The sequence below is a fragment of the Oncorhynchus keta genome, chromosome 32 (genome assembly GCF_023373465.1).
Source record: "Oncorhynchus keta strain PuntledgeMale-10-30-2019 chromosome 32, Oket_V2, whole genome shotgun sequence".
NCBI classification, from domain to species: domain Eukaryota; kingdom Metazoa; phylum Chordata; class Actinopteri; order Salmoniformes; family Salmonidae; genus Oncorhynchus; species Oncorhynchus keta.
The window spans coordinates 16,340,541-16,357,357 of NC_068452.1; the positions used below are offsets into that span (position 1 = coordinate 16,340,541).

The following is a 16,817-nucleotide window of genomic DNA, read 5'->3' on the forward strand; positions in this document are numbered from 1 at the left end:
CTGTGCATCGACACAATCCTGTCTCAGAGCTCTACGGATAATTATTTCGACCTCATGGCTTGGTTTATGCTCTGACATGCACTGTTGTCCCTCTCCAGCCTCTAGGTCATCAGGCTGCTGATTATCCCGCACACCTGTCACCATCGTCTCACGCACCTGCGCCTCATGACACTCACTTGGACTCCATCACCTCCTTGATTATCTTCCCTATATCTTTCACTCCCCTTGGTTCTTTCCTCAGGTGTTATTGACTCTGTTTTGATGTCGGTGCGTTGTGTGTATTTCGTGTTCATTGTTTGTTTTATTTATTAAAACACTCACTCCCTGAACTTGCTTCCCGACTCTCAGAGCACTCATTACAGAATAACACCTCACCTAAGGGAAGCATCAGGGAATGTTTAAAAAAAAATGTTTTGTGTCAGGGTAATGACGTCGGGTCTGGGAACTGCTTCAGGCTTTCATGCCTTAGCCGGATCGCCAGGCTCCCCAGCCTCAGCCGGCTCATCGGGCTTTCATGCCTCAGCCAGATCGCCAGGCTCCCCTGCTTCCACCGGCTCGCCAGGTTCTCATGCCTCAGCCGGATCGCCAGGCCCCCGCGCCCCAGCTGACTCGACAGGTTCCCGTGCCTCAGCTGGCGTGACAGGTTCTCACACATCAGCAGGGGTGACCGGTCCGCTCCTGATCCCCGGGTTCGTCCCCTTTGTCGGCGTCCTGTGGCTGGAGCCCCACGTCAGGGAGGGGGTACTGTCACATATACTCCCTCTCCGGCCTCTAGGTCATCAGGCTGCTAATTTTCCCGCACACCTGTCACCATTGTCAAGCGCACCTACGCCCCATGACACTCACCTAGACTCCATCGCCTCCTTGATTATCTTCCCTATATCTGTCACTCCCCTTGGTTCTTTCCTTAGGTGTTATTGACTCTGTTTTCATGTTGGTGCGTTGTTTGTATTTTGTGTTCATTGTTTGTTTTATTTATTAAAACACTCACTCCCTGAACTTGCTTCCCGGCTCTCAGCGCACTCGTTACAACTGTCGAACCGTATATAGACAGGTGTGTGCCTTTCCAAATCATGTCGAAACAGTTGAATTTACTACAGGTGGAATCCAATCATTTGGTAGAAACATCTCAAGGATCACCAATGGAAACAGAATGCACATGAGCTCAATTTCGAGTCTCATAGCAACGAGTCTGAATACTTATGTAAATAAGGTATTTCTGTTTTTTATTTTTAATAAATTTGCCCAAAATTCTAAACCTGTTTTCACTTTGTCATTATGGGGTATTGTGTGTAGATTGATGACGGAAAACGTTTATTTAATCTAAGGCTGTACCATAACACACTGAAGGTGTGTGACCTGAGGTCGCTACAGATCGTTTCATGTTTTCCCCATCTGACTCATCAAGGCGTAGGTTTGTAATCTGCCAGTGGTAATCTATCAAAGTCACAGATTAGATTGGGGGATTACAGAGGAGATAATCCCATCAGGATGATCCGGATGGATGAAGATTCACATTTGTCTTTGGGGGAGGTTGGGGGGGCGTTTGGAGTTTGGTCTTTGTTTCTTTGTCTGTTAGTAGATCTTAGAGGGGAGAAAAACAGGGAGATAACGGGAAGAGGAACATGTTAAAAGAGACACAACTAGAAGGTGCGCTCTGTGATGAAGTCATGAGAACAGGTACAGAACAACATGTCCAGAAACAAGACAGGGAGGAACTGTAGAGAAGGAGAACATAAGACAGTTGAGAGACAGTTTACCCAGAGGTGTTAACTATACGGGAATGTGGTTGAATCTGAAACTCACATGGGTAACCACAATATGTACCACAATAAAACTTCAAAATCAAAAGACTAGTCTGTTATCAAGAACACACTTGCAGGCAGGGCAGTGGTTTGCTCCCCGCCATCGTTTATAATTGACTTGTAATTTGCTGCTCCCACGTCGTACAGAGCAGCAACTGCTGTGGAAGACTGTGATTACAAAACTCAAGTATATTCAGTTTCACCCTTCATTTCACATCCATTGAAGGAACACAAAAGTCTTCTGTTAAATTGGGGTGTGCTAAGTAGACCATTTAAATGCTGTAAAGTAAAGATGTGATTTCAAGTACCAGTGACATATAATTTCCCTGTTTGATGTCAATGAAAATGACTAAATTACCAGCATGTGATATTTGATATCACAACAGTGATCGTCTTGTCCCTTGTGAAATGCCATCTGGTTGGGTTATATTGGTCTTTTCCACAGATGATGGGAACTCATATAATCCAGTGTCAACTCAAACCTCTGCACTTTGACTCTGTCTATCTATTCAACGCCAGACAGTGTTCTAACAGTGCATAATACATGCAGACATATTAAACCATTTTTATGGATGAAATTCAATTATATTTATAGATCCGTTGCAAAGTCTGCTGTACATGATGACCTCATGAGTGAAGGCTGTAATGAATGAACTATTGACATATGTATAGACCACATCATCAAATTTCATTTTATTTGTCACATGCGCCAAGTACAACAGGTGTAGTAGACCTTACCGTGGAAAGCTTACATACGAGCCCTTTCCCAATCAATGCAGATATTAAAAGTGAGAAACATTTCCTAAATAACAAAAAGGAAATATTAACACATTAAAATAATTAGAACGAGTCTATATACAAGGAGTGCAGGTACCGAATCAGGGGTACGTGCAGAGGTACGAGGTAGTTCAGGTATTTTAGGTTATATATACATGTAGTATATATATATAGTGACTAGGCAATCGGGATAGATAATAAACAGAGTAGCAGCAGTGTGTGTGTGTGTGTGTGTATAGAGTCCAGTGAGTGTGCAGAGAGCCAGTGCAAGAGAGTCAGTGCAAAAAAAAGGGTCTCAAATAGTTTGGATAGCCATTTGATTAACTGTTCAGTAGTCTTATGGCTTGGGGGTAAAAAGCTATTCAGGAGGCTTTTGGTCCCAGACTTGGCACTCCGGTACTACTTCCCGTGCGGTAGCAGAGAGAACAGCTTATGACGTGGCTGGCTGGAGTCTAAGAACATTTTTAGGTCTTTCCTCGGACACTGCCTTGTACAGAGGACCTGGATGGCAAAGAGCTCGGCCCCATGATGTACCGGGCCGTACGCACTAACCTCTGTGGCGCCTTATAGTCAAATGCCAACCAATTGCCATAACACAATTTATAGATGATGCGTTTTGCACTGTTTTAAACAGTAGGCAATAGCAATACGAAGGTGCACGATATCTCTCATGATGTTACTAGCTATCTTTTAACTTTGACAATGACGTACACTGCCAAGTATAGACTTGTGTGTCCATACTATTGTTTGCATATTACTGTAGTTTTTTTGTGTGGTATTATCTGGCTTTATTTTGTCTCCTTTCTGCAGAAAAAGAGCAAGCTGCACTACCACATAGCGGTGATCATAAACTACATGGGACATTGTATCTCTCTGGCAGCCCTGCTGGTGGCCTTCATCCTCTTTATGAGGCTGAGGTGAGTAGCATTGTCCTCCTTCTGTCACGTTCCTTCACCATGTCAACACATCATATAACAGAAACGGATAACAACAAGACACCCGCCTGTCACGTTCCTTCACCATGTCAACACATCATATAACAGAAACGGATAACAACACGACACTCGCCTGTCACGTTCCTTCACCATGTCAACACATCATATAACAGAAACGGATAACAACAAGACACCCGCCTGTCACGTTCCTTCACCATGTCAACACATCATATAACAGAAACGGATAACAACACGACACTCGCCTGTCACGTTCCTTCACCATGTCAACACATCATATAACAGAAACGGATAACAACAAGACACCCGCCTGTCACGTTCCTTCACCATGTCAACACATCATATAACAGAAACGGATAACAACACGACACTCGCCTGTCACGTTCCTTCACCATGTCAACACATCATATAACAGAAACGGATAACAACACGACACTCGCCTGTCACGTTCCTTCACCATGTCAACACATCATATAACAGAAACGGATAACAACACGACATCACGTTCCTTCACCATGTCAACACATCATATAAAGAAACGGATAACAACACGACACTCGCCTGTCACGTTCCTTCACCATGTCAACACATCATATAACAGAAACGGATAACAACACGACACTCGCCTGTCACGTTCCTTCACCATGTCAACACATCATATAACAGAAACGGATAACAACACGACACTCGCCTGTCACGTTCCTTCACCATGTCAACACATCATATAACAGAAACGGATAACAACACGACACTCGCCTGTCACGTTCCTTCACCATGTCAACACATCATATAACAGAAACGGATAACAACACGACACTCGCCTGTCACGTTCCTTCACCATGTCAACACATCATATAACAGAAACGGATAACAACACGACACTCGCCTGTCACGTTCCTTCACCATGTCAACACATCATATAACAGAAACGGATAACAACACGACACTCGTCTGTCACGTTCCTTCACCATGTCAACACATCATATAACAGAAACGGATAACAACACGACACTCGCCTGTCACGTTCCTTCACCATGTCAACACATCATATAACAGAAACGGATAACAACACGACACTCGCCTGTCACGTTCCTTCACCATGTCAACACATCCGATGTTCTGGTGTCACACCCACACAACCCCTTAGTCTCGGTTACGGCTAAGTGTTTCATACTAAATCCAATACAACATGAAACAGCACAGTACAAAACCGAGAAGAAAATACCATAAATCCATTGTTCATAACACGCTATAATAATCCTGCCAAGATTCATGTAACTTCCTGGCTCAGTTGACAGGAGCCACATTCTTGTGCTCGATAATTGTCACTCACCGGGGGGAATATGTCATGACGTATACCACCAGCCCGGCCCTCAACCCTGCAGACGGTGCATGGTCTGTCATGACCCATCAATATCTAAATTGAATGAGATGGTGAATATATTGCAGCGCTGATTTGACCTAGGTGTGATGCAGCCCTGTTCGGTTCTGTCCTGTATGTGTTCAGCATATTAGGGAAGTGTGTCCTGCTGGAGTGGGGTGTATTATTCAAATACATTCACACACACAGGCACGCACAAACAAACAAACACACACACACACGGAAACACACACACTGACACCGACAAATCCACTTAGACTCAAACCCGTGAGAGGAGAGTGATTGTGTTTCATTCTGGACTCCCATGGCTCACCTGCTGGGGAAAAACTGGTTGGGGGGGGGGGGGTGGGGGTAATCAACATAAGGGATTTTTTTTGTATTTTTTTTCCAGCAATCTTTTAACCTCAATCCAATGACATGGTGATTTTTACATTTTTATTTACGTTAGTTGACAACTCAACCAAATGTAAACCAATACTAGATGCTGAAATTACATCTGTTTGGAAAGGTGTTGACCAGTTAAGGCATTGTGTGGTGGTGAAAACAGTAATAGGTGACAAACAGCATGTCACTAACAACCCAACATGTCAGTCAGCCAAAAACCGCCCGTCTGTGTTTTCTCAAAGGCCACACCAACACAGATTATCTGGACTCTGAGATTAAACATATAGTGTAAGAGATTGTTTAGAACAGATTATCCTGGATTCATCTGCTCCGATTAATGTCAGCAAGATACTGTCTCACTGCTTCAATATCTCCAATCAGGACAACAGAGGAGTATTTTTTTAGGCTCAATCTGGTTTGAATAGTTACATCTTCGACATCAGTGTCCTGTTTATTAACTTCTTACCCTCTCGGCTAATATAGCCAGCGCTGTGTCATGAAGATATTGCGATTGGTCGTACTGTATGTAGAAATAGAGAGGAAAGGCTAAAATCGTAAAGTAGCAGACAGGCCTGCCGGCGCTGGTCTACTGTTTACTTCCTTAACTGAAACGAAAGAGCTAGCGGGAACAGATGTCTGGGTTGGACACACACACACACACCCTGAGACTTCATTACTCCCTCTCCACACATGGGCTGAACTCGCTGGAATCAGGGCCTGTTTTATATTTTCATTTTATCAGGCTGTGACAAAGGTGTCCTTTTTAATGTTTCATACACAAAAAAAATATGTTTTGTTGCCTCTAAAGCCCCCCTAGCTACTTCATGGGTATAGACCTCTCATAGGAGAATGGTAGCTGTGTGAGTCATACATTGTACGTACTGTAAAGACAGAAGAAAAGTCCCTGAAAGGAGTACTTTCTCATTCACATACCTCGCTTTGATAGATTATAGGCCTTCAATGTCTTATCTTAAAATCGAAAGACAAAAGGGGCTGTTTTTTTTCCACACCCATAAAAACAGAGTTATTTTTATATATAATTTTATATCCTCTCTAATCTGCTCTTCGGGACTGATTACGGAGATGAATCTAAATAGCTTCATTGCCCGAGTGCATTGTACAGTTAAAAGACAATGCACATCATTGTCACTCATGAGTGTATAAACTCCTCTTTAATCATGTAAACCTTTGCTGTACAGTTTTAGTGCCCTCAATGCATGCAGATTGTTTGGGTAGCTCGGCCATGGAAACCACATTTAAGAGGTTTTGTGTCTGCGCATTAGCTTCGGTAACACTTTTGTTTGGATAGTCCTAAACCTCCTATTCAAACCCAGCGAAGACCCCAGGCCTAGTTTAGTGTGCGGACAAGTTTAGATTGAATGACTTGAGGTTATTTCCAGACAGGTAACACAACGGTAAGAAAAGGTTAAACACGTTGCCATTCCTACTTGTTCAAGCCTCGTTGAATTAAGGCACCTAATGCACTGTGAACAGTATTACTGAGTCTGAGTCGTAGACAAAGCATCCACGGAAGGACCCTTATGCTTCACCTCTCCTTTTACTCACACTCGGTGACATTTGATTTGATGCTGCCGAGCACTGAAATATACAGACTCGTGTAAAAGAGGTAAAGGTGCTTTCGTTTGGGACGAAGGTTTAGTTGTATGTGTGGGAACTTCAGCGGACATTTATCTAATTATATAGAATTGGGCGGACCTACATTACGTTCGAGTTACACGCATGGATATATAGTTGTGTAATTGCCACCACTTGGAGACTTTGTAAACTTCATGATTTAGCAATTATTTTAACACTTAAGTGATTATGAAAAAGGAAAAAAATATCAGGGAAACAACTTATTTAGATTATCAGTGACTTTCCACTGATCCCTGAACTAGGAGGACCTGGTGGTTTCTATTCCCATCCATGCTGACGTAGCAGCAGGATGAAGAGACAGGGGATGTGAAGGACAGGAGGCTACAGACCTCAGAGACACATGGTCTCAGTGTGAAGTGATGGCCCCTGGCCAGCTTCCTACAGGTCCCCAGTGAACTGAGAAACGCACCGACAGCGAACAGACCCAGGATCCCAACACTGCACTGGCAGGGTGTTACCAACGCAGTGATATGCCATTTGGACTGTGAAACACACCAGGGGGGATCTGCGTCAGTGGGAAAAGGACAAGCAGAGCAGCACAGCTGTCATCCACTAATGGAAAACCCCGTTGTGAAAACGACAGAGGCGTTATTCACGTAGCTAGCCAGTATCTTTGCCGGATCTATCCCCCCTCATTTTCTTAACAGTAAAAGGAGCAGGTGTTGATACAAGCTGGTCTCTGAGAATTTCACATTATTTTGTGTGTAAATCTGAGACTCTCTATTTAGTATGATATGCTACATTTCGTATAGTATGTATTCATTCGTCCATCACACATTTCATATGATATGTTATGAATTGCAATTCATATTATATGTTACGAATTAGCAAACAATTCTAGCTAGGTGGCTAATGTTAGTTAGCTCACGTAACTTAGTGTTACGTTAAGGAGTTAGGTTAAATAATTAAACTCGGGTTAGGGGAACTTTTTAAAAGTTTATTACTTACCTTTATTTAACCAGGCAAGTCAGTTAAGAACACATTCTTATTTTCAATGATGGCCTGGGAACAGTGCAGAACGGGGCAGAATGACAGATTTGTACCTTGTCAGCTCAGGGGTTTGAACTCGCAACCTTCCGGTTACTAGTCCAACGCTCTAACCACTAGGCTACACTGCCGCCCCAGGGTTAAGGCTAGGGGAAAGGTTAGCTAACATGCTAAGTAGTTGCAAAGTAGCTAAAAAGTAGTAAAACATTTTTAATTAGCTAAAATGCTAAAGTTGTCCGTGATAATATTCAAACTCGCAAGTAGCTAGACATTCCCGCTATATGCCTACCTTATCCACCCGACCAACCACCTTCTTTTCATTTTTGCCTTAAATAAACCTAACAGCCTTATGTAACCAAACCGAATAATATGAAATGCTCCAAGAGCAGGTTGGTTTGCAGCAAAATGCCCATGACGCTGTCCTAGTTCATTCACAGTGGGGAAGGGGTTTGACGAGGAATAGTAACCGTCCTTGCGTCCTTAAACATTTCCCTCGGGCTGTGTAAAATCACTCTCGAGTTCCCAATGCTTTGGCTTTAAAATGGCATCCAAATCAAAGGATCAGTAGTAACTGCAAATGAAGAGGGATGGACTTAAACAGTCTCTGCTGTGAAAGTGCCTAATTTCAAGCATGAAACAGGAAATGCTGCTGCTTTCATGAATGTGCATAGTGAAGATACAGGACTCCCTGGTAGAGAAAAATTAACCAAGAGATAAGCCAGTAAGATGAAAGGCACTGGGGTGATGTGGAAAGGGGTTCGCGGTCTACTGTACCACTAGGCCTTTGAGATCAAATGTAGTAAGGATCCACTCAGCACAGAGCCCATGGCTGTACAGCAACTCAAACCCCCTCAAATATGTGATACTATTCATATACAGTGCCTTGCGAAAGTATTCGGCCCCCTTGAACTTTGCGACCTTTTGCCACATTTCAGGCTTCAAACATAAAGATATAAAACTGTATTTTTTTGTGAAGAATCAACAACAAGTGGGACACAATCATGAAGTGGAACGACATTTATTGGATATTTCAAACTTTTTTAACAAATCAAAAACTGAAAAATTGGGCGTGCAAAATTATTCAGCCCCCTTAACCTCTTAAGCGCACCCGACACGCAGGCGTGCCATCTAGCCACCTGGAAATGCAAATGCACTACGCTAAATGCTAATAGCACTCGTTAAAACTCAAACGTTCATTAAAACACACATGCAGGGTACTGAATTAAAGCTACACTCTTTGTGAATCCAGCCAACAAGTCAGATTTTTAAAATGCTTTTCGGCGAAAGCATGAGAAGCTATTATCTGATAGCATGCAACACCCCAAAATACCTGAAGGGGACGTAAACAAAATAATTAGCATAGCCGGCGCTACACAAACCGCAGAAATAAAATATAAAACATTCATTACCTTTGACGATCTTCTTTGTTGGCACTCCTAGATGTCCCATAAACATCACTATTGGGTCTTTTTTTCGATTAAATCGGTCCATATATACACTAAATATCGATCTATGAAAAGTGTGTGATACAGGAAAAAAGACAGTTTTAAAACGCAACGTAATTTTTTTAAATTAAAAAAGTCGACGATAAACTTTCACAAAACACTTCGAAATACTTTTGTAATCCAACTTTAGGTATTAGTAAACGTTAATAATCTATCAAATTGATCACGGGGCGATAGCTCCACGTCTTAAAATCATGGTCGGAAATTTCTCTGCCAAAACATCCTGTCGGAGACCGGAAGGAATGGGCTCTCTCTTACTCATTTGACCAAGAAACAAAGCCCAGGCAATTGACAAGACTGGCGACATCGTGTGGAAGTTGTAGGACTTGCAATCTCAGCCCCATGTAATTTGGTTTCCCATAGACAATACATGCAAGTGGCGCATGGATATTTTTCCCAGTTTTCGGTGATCAGTTTTTCTTGCGCTTTTTGATGAAACACAGGCTCTGTTATAGTCACAGCCGTGATTTAACCAGTTTTAGAAACGTCAGAGTGTTTTCTATCCACACATACTAATCATATGCATATACTATATTCCTGGCATGAGAAGCAGGACGCTGAAATGTTGCGCGATTTTTAACAGAATGTTCGAAAAAGTAGGGGGTAGGCTTAACAGGTTTAAGTTAATACTTTGTAGCGCCACCTTTTGCTGCGATTACAGCTGTAAGTCGCTTGGGGTATGTCTCTATCAGTTTTGCACATCGAGAAACTGAAATCTTTTCCCATTCCTCCTTGAAAAACAGCTCGAGCTCAGTGAGGTTGGATGGAGAGCATTTGTGAACAGCAGTTTTCATATCTTTCCACAGATTCTCGATTGGATTCAGGTCTGGACTTTGACTTGGCCATTCTAACACTTGGATATGTTTATTTTTGAACCATTCCATTGTAGATTTTGCTTTATGTTTTGGATCATTGTCTTGTTGGAAGACAAATCTCCGTCCCAGTCTCAGGTCTTTTACAGACTCCATCAGGTTTTCTTCCAGAATGGTCCTGTATTTGGCTCCATCCATCTTCCCATCAATTCTAACCATCTTCCCTGTCCCTGCTGAAGAAAAGCAGGCCCAAACCATGATGCTGCCACCACCATGTTTGACAGTGGGGATGGTGTGTTCACGGTGATGAGCTGTGTTGCTTTTACGCCAAACATAACATTTTGCATTGTTGCCAAAAAGTTCAAGTTTGGTTTCATCTGACCAGAGCACCTTCTTCCACATGTTTGGTGTGTCTCCCAGGTGGCTTGTGGCAAACTTTAAACAACACTTTTTATGGATATCTTTAAGAAATGGCTTTCTTCTTGCCACTCTTCCATAAAGGCCAGATTTGTGCAATATACGACTGATTGTTGTCCTATGGACAGAGTCTCCCACCTCAGCTGTAGATCTCTGCAGTTCATCCAGAGTGATCATGGGCCGCTTGGCTGCATCTCTGATCAGTCTTCTCCTTGTATGAGCTGAACGTTTAGAGGGACGGCCAGGTCTTGGTAGATTTGCAGTGGTCTGATACTCCTGATACTCCATTTCAATATTATCGCTTGCACAGTGCTCCTTGGGATGTTTAAAGCTTGGGAAATCTTTTTGTATCCAAATCCGGCTTTAAACTTATTCACAACAGTATCTCGGACCTGCCTGGTGTGTTCCTTGTTCTTCATGATGCTCTCTGCGCTTTTAACGGACCTCTGAGACTATCACAGTGCAGGTGCATTTATACGGAGACTTGATGACACACAGGTGGATTGTATTTATCATCATTAGTCATTTAGGTCAACATTGGACCATTCAGAGATCCTCACTGAACTTCTGGAGAGAGTTTGCTGCACTGAAAGTAAAGGGGCTGAATAATTTTGCACGCCCAATTTTTCCGTTTTTGATTTGTTAAAAAAGTTTGAAATATCCAATAAATGTCGTTCCACTTCATGATTGTGTCCCACTTGTTGTTGATTCTTCACAAAAAAATACAGTTTTATATCTTTATGTTTGAAGCCTGAAATGTGGCAAAAAGTCGCAAAGTTCAAGGGGGCCGAAGTGTAAGACATAAAGCCACTGTTCTCCCTTGGAACAAACGTGGCGGATCTCAAAGCAGCTGCTCGCCCACTTTCAGAGCAAGCATCCTAGTGTGACGTGTGACATTTGGAGTGGTGCCTGGCAGTGATAGTCACAGTTCACCTGGTGCTGGCTGGCATCCAACACATCAGACGAAAAGTTGTCTAACCTCGTGCCAGTCAATGTTTCAGCATGGTCTGATTTTTTGTATTAACTTTGCTTTAGTTCACTCCATTAGAGCCGGTTTTCAGAAGTCCACTCCATTATAGCTGGTTTGCAGAGGTCCACTCTAATTGAGCCGGTTTGCAGAGGTCCACTCCATTAGAGCCGGTTTGCAGAGGTCCACTCCATTAGAGCCAGTTTGCAGAGGTCCACTCCATTAGAGCCGGTTTGCAGAGGTCCAGTTCAAACACGTTGTTAAAGACCTTTGTTGCCATGGTGCGAGCATGAACATAACATCCGCGTTGAATCAAGCTGCAAATCATTGACATAAATACAGCTCCCCGTTGAAAGGAACAAAACAGGAAAAGCAAATAGCTGTAGAGATACTATACCACAACATTTCTACCCAACTTAGCGATGTCCTCATTATAAACCAAGGCACTTTTGCGGTTACTTAAAGGGGACGATTACAGGCTCGTTTTAACAGCAATGTGGAATGTGTTTTTTTCTCCAGAGGGGGGTCCCTGATCCCTATTTCCTTTTTACATGAGCTCAGAGATGTGTGAAAAGAGCCTTCAGCCCACTGCTTATTAGTGCTTCAAAGTGCTTCCTGGGGTAGCCATGGTGCTATGTTCGGTCTTCATTTGGTTTAATGGATCTTACCCACATGTCTTGTCTAATTTCACTTTGCTTCACTAATGACTTTTAAAATTAATTCTACCTTGACCATAGTACTAATAACATGGTATAAGACTTCAAACTGTAGCACGTTCCAAAAGCGTAATGAATGTTGCATACAAACTACGTCAAGGGCAAAGCTGATGGCTAGAGAAACGGAGAAGCTGAGGAGATTGAATTCATGCCTTTAATAATCCTTACAGCTCCATAAAGAGACTTCTTGATGATTAGGGTGATGGGAGTAATTTGTGACAACCTTCAAGGCATCCTGGAACAACATGGGACCATTGATTATGCTACTTTGCTTCAATAGCCGGGTACTCTTTAACCTTGAGGGCATCGAGCCATTATAGAGAGACCATTTAGATACCCGGTGACCCACCTAAGGCAAGTCATTATCTCGATGGGTAACCTGCACTCTCTCTCTCTCACACACACACACACACACACACACACACACACACACACACACACACACACACACACACACACACACACACACACACACACACACACACACATGACTCACAGATACAATTCCCATGCACACTCCAGCGTTACCTCCTCATGAAAAGGTCAAGTCCTATAGCCTGCTGTTGAGCAAGCAGATACACTAACCAATCACACAGATTGCTGACTTGAATCTAGTGCAAACAAGTGATGATTGTTCGTCAACGTATTTGACGTTGGGGGATTAAATAATACTTGTTAATGGCTCAACAGACCCCGTTTCTGCTATCTGGGTTAATGGTGTATATTGTAATACACATTAATAGAAATTGACTGAAAGAACCAGTCAATACTTGTTTATACCGATTCAGGATCACTTTATCAGGTAATGCACAATGGCAGAAGTGTGGTATATCATAAGGGACATAATTATTATCTTCTTTACCAAGACTGGAACTTGCTGTAAGCCTAAATAAAAAAGCCAAGGAAGGGACAACTGCCTATATCTCTCTGCTGAGTACTGAACTCGCATGTTCATCATCTCATTCTGCTGGAAGTTAGTGATTCAGAGAATTTCTGACCTTTAATTATTTGATTTCTGCCATATAACACACAAGGGAATACATGTATTTTACCCACTTTTTTCTCCCCAATTTCGTGGTGTCCAATTGTTATTAGCTACTAACTTGTCTCATCGCTACAACTTCCGTACGGGCTCGGGAGAGACTGTTGAAAGTCATCCGTCCTCCGATACACAACCCAACCAAGCTGCACTGCTTCTTAACACAGCGCGTATCCAACCCGGAAGCCAGCCGCACCAATGTGTCGAAGGAAACACTGTGCACCTGGCAACCTTGGTTAGCATGCACTGCGCCCGGCCCGCCACAGGAGTCACTGGTGCGCGATGAGACAAGGATATCCCTACCGGCCAAACCCTCCCTAACCCAGAACAGCATGTTCTGATCTGGGTTTGAATGGTCTTGGTTTTACCACACTTGTGGCCATGCCCCGAAACAGGGCTATTTGTTTTATTCTGTGACAATCCATTTAGTAATATATGTTACGTTAAGTTAAATTACATTATGAATGGAATAGCAGTCGTACAATATCATATGAATTAGAGGACCCATAGCAGGGTTCCCCAAGTTTTCGGACCAAAAAATAAATATATGCTAGAATTTGCATTGTTGGACATAAAAAAAACACCAGCAAGTGTTTTTAATTTGGAAAATTCTGTTCCCAAGCATAATAGAGAGACACATGAATGTATACAAATGTATGCATGGTTTGAAATTATTATGTTTTAGTCAAATATTGTATCTGTTTGGGCTTCTTCCGGTCAATTTGCAGCTGCTGGTTAGGTGTGCCTTGAATTCTAAATAAATCGCAGACAGTCACCAGCAAAGCACCCCGCACCATAACACCTCCTCCTCCATGCTTCACGGTGGGAAATACACATGCGGAGATCATCCGTTCACCTCACACCACGTCTCACAAAGACACGGTGGTTGGAACCAAAAATCTCCAATTTGGACTCCAGACCAAAGGAGAAATTTCCACCGGTCTAATGTCCATTGCTCGTGTTTCTTGGCCCAAGCAAGTCTCTTTGTCGGTAGTGTATATAGTACCATACATCTTACCTGGTCATACAATAGCATCTGAATTGGATGATGTAAGTTATCATATGTCTTGGAGAACATATAGTATTATACATCTTTCTCTAAAACCAGGTTGCTTGTTGCGTCTTAACAACAAAGGACATGTTATGTTTGGTGGTTAGGTGAACTAACTACAAAGGTTAGGATAAGTTAATTTACATTAAAGGTTAGGGAAACTAAAACGACAAAGCTTAGGTGAATTTACATAGCAGGTTAGTTGAATTGGGATAATTTTAGAGTAAGGGTTAGCAAAAATACTTTAAAAAAAAACTTTTTGGGACATTACACTTACCCATCCTCTCTGACCAACCTCCCTACCTTTGTTTCTGTCGGAAGTAGCTAGACCATTAGTAGGTATCATATGTCTTGCAGGTGCTCAGAAATATGTAAAGTATGTTTTACATGGCTCTGAGGCCAGGCTGGTGTGTGTGTGCATGTTAATTCCACATTCTGAACCTCACCATGTAGCCTGGGGCCCCATCCAGAAAAGCTTGTTTCTCCCAATCACCACTTAATTTAGATAAAGGCTACAGCACTGCAGGTGGTGTGGATGTGTCTGGTAATTTAGTGTGTAGAGTTACTCTCGTCATTCATGGAGCTAGGCAACATCTTGACTGTGGTGGCATGTTCCTTGACTGTGGTGGCATATCGCACAACCATCTCGCTACACCCGCCCTAACATCTGGTAAATATGTGTATGTGACCAATACGATTTGATTTGTTCTTGATAGAGATAAATGCCCCCCATATTCTGGTCAAAAGTACCTATTCCCTATATAGTGCACTACTTTTGACCACAGCCCTAATCAAAAGTAGTGCACTACGTATAAAGGAATAGGGTGCCAATTGGGATGCAACCAGAACCTTGGAACCTCAGTCCCTCCCCTGAAGACATCTCGCCACTGTCCATCTTTGGCAGTCATATCACCTCTATTAGAGAGCGAGAGAGAGAGAGACACATTGAAGGGCATTGGTCCTTAGAACTTTCCCTTGGGTAAACCAGCTGGAGATGTTCTGACGATTTAGGAAAAACAATCCTGTTTTAGATTCTCGAAAAACTGAGGTGACTGTTTTCGTTCCAGTTCATTTCTACCATTGTAAAACTCTTGTTAAAGTTTGACAGAAAGAGGTTTGTTCTTATATGGTTTATATCCTTAGGATATGGTGTTTTACTCTCTTGAAGGCAAAAAAGGGGACTTACTGAAGTTGTAATATATCCCGTTTAGCAGACGATTTTAACCAGTCGTGTGTGCATACATTTGGTGTACGGGTGGCCGCAGTGGCATTGAATCCTCAACCCTTGGTGTTGCAAGTGCCATGCTCTACTGACTGGTCACACAGAATCACTGTGTCACAGAATCAATGTGTGACCTAAAGTTACTGAAGCATCATATCTTTCTCCCTCATATATTTGTATACCCTGTAAATTGGTAGTGTGCTTACAGTCAGTACTCCCCAATTAATAAACCGTGCACTGGGCAGTCTGGCACATTCAAGAAACACTGTAAATATGTTTAGGCCCCTGAGATGAGAATCGCAAATTGAGTTTCTGCGTATATTGTTCTTTTCATAATGTGGCTTCAATTTGTCCTCCCTCACTCCCTAACTCTCCCTTCTCCCACTTTCTCGTAATATTTCTCTGTCACTTTTCTAATGACAAAAAGTTGAAATTGCCTGTGAAATGACATGAAGTGCCTTACTATTAATCAAATTAAAATGAAAAGAATAATGAAGTTCATTTTCAGGCCAATCTTTTGCTCTCACAGCACCACACAGCTCCATCCAAGCCCTGTATTGCATTCCTCTTCAGGGCCATTCTGTTTCCCTTATTACCTACATTGATATGCAGAGGCAAATAAATCAAAGAATCACTTTATTCTTATATCCTAATTTGTTCCTCTGAAGCCTGCACTTTAAAATAAATAAATGTGCTTGCTCTAACGCAATCCCTCCGAGGCACTTCTATATGGAGAGCTGTGACGACCAGGGGCTCTGCGTACAGTGTGCATGTGTGTATGCCTTTTAAGGTGTGTTTTATTTTAGATCATCATTTTGAAAGTATGTGTGTGTCTCTTTCCATGCCTAGATACTCTGTCAACAAGAGACTATCTACATATACTCCCCAAAAAGACACATTCTGAAACCTCAACCTCCTCAGTGTTTTGATTTCAGATTAAAAGTGACATTTCCTGTATGACACACACCAGATATTTTGGGTTTATGTGAGTGTCTATGCTTAAAATATTAGTCCTCTAGAATGCTTTTAAGTCTCTTTAATTTAATAGGATTTGATGGGTCAGCCCCCGGACTTCTCAAATATCTACTTAATTGGAAACATAACACACTTGTATAACTCGGCATACCTACCAGCTATTCCAAAAT

At 42.4% G+C, this 16,817-nt stretch overlaps 1 protein-coding gene across 1 annotated transcript in view; it reads left to right on the top strand.

Moving 5' to 3' along the window:
• The window catches only part of LOC118365165 (corticotropin-releasing factor receptor 1), a 156,718-nt gene that overhangs the window by 107,155 nt on the left and 32,746 nt on the right, over window positions 1-16,817 (top strand). The window contains exon 6 of the mRNA XM_052490700.1: window positions 3,393-3,499. Coding sequence (XP_052346660.1) covers window positions 3,393-3,499 — 107 coding nt within the window. The remainder of the gene's footprint in view (window positions 1-3,392; window positions 3,500-16,817) is intronic.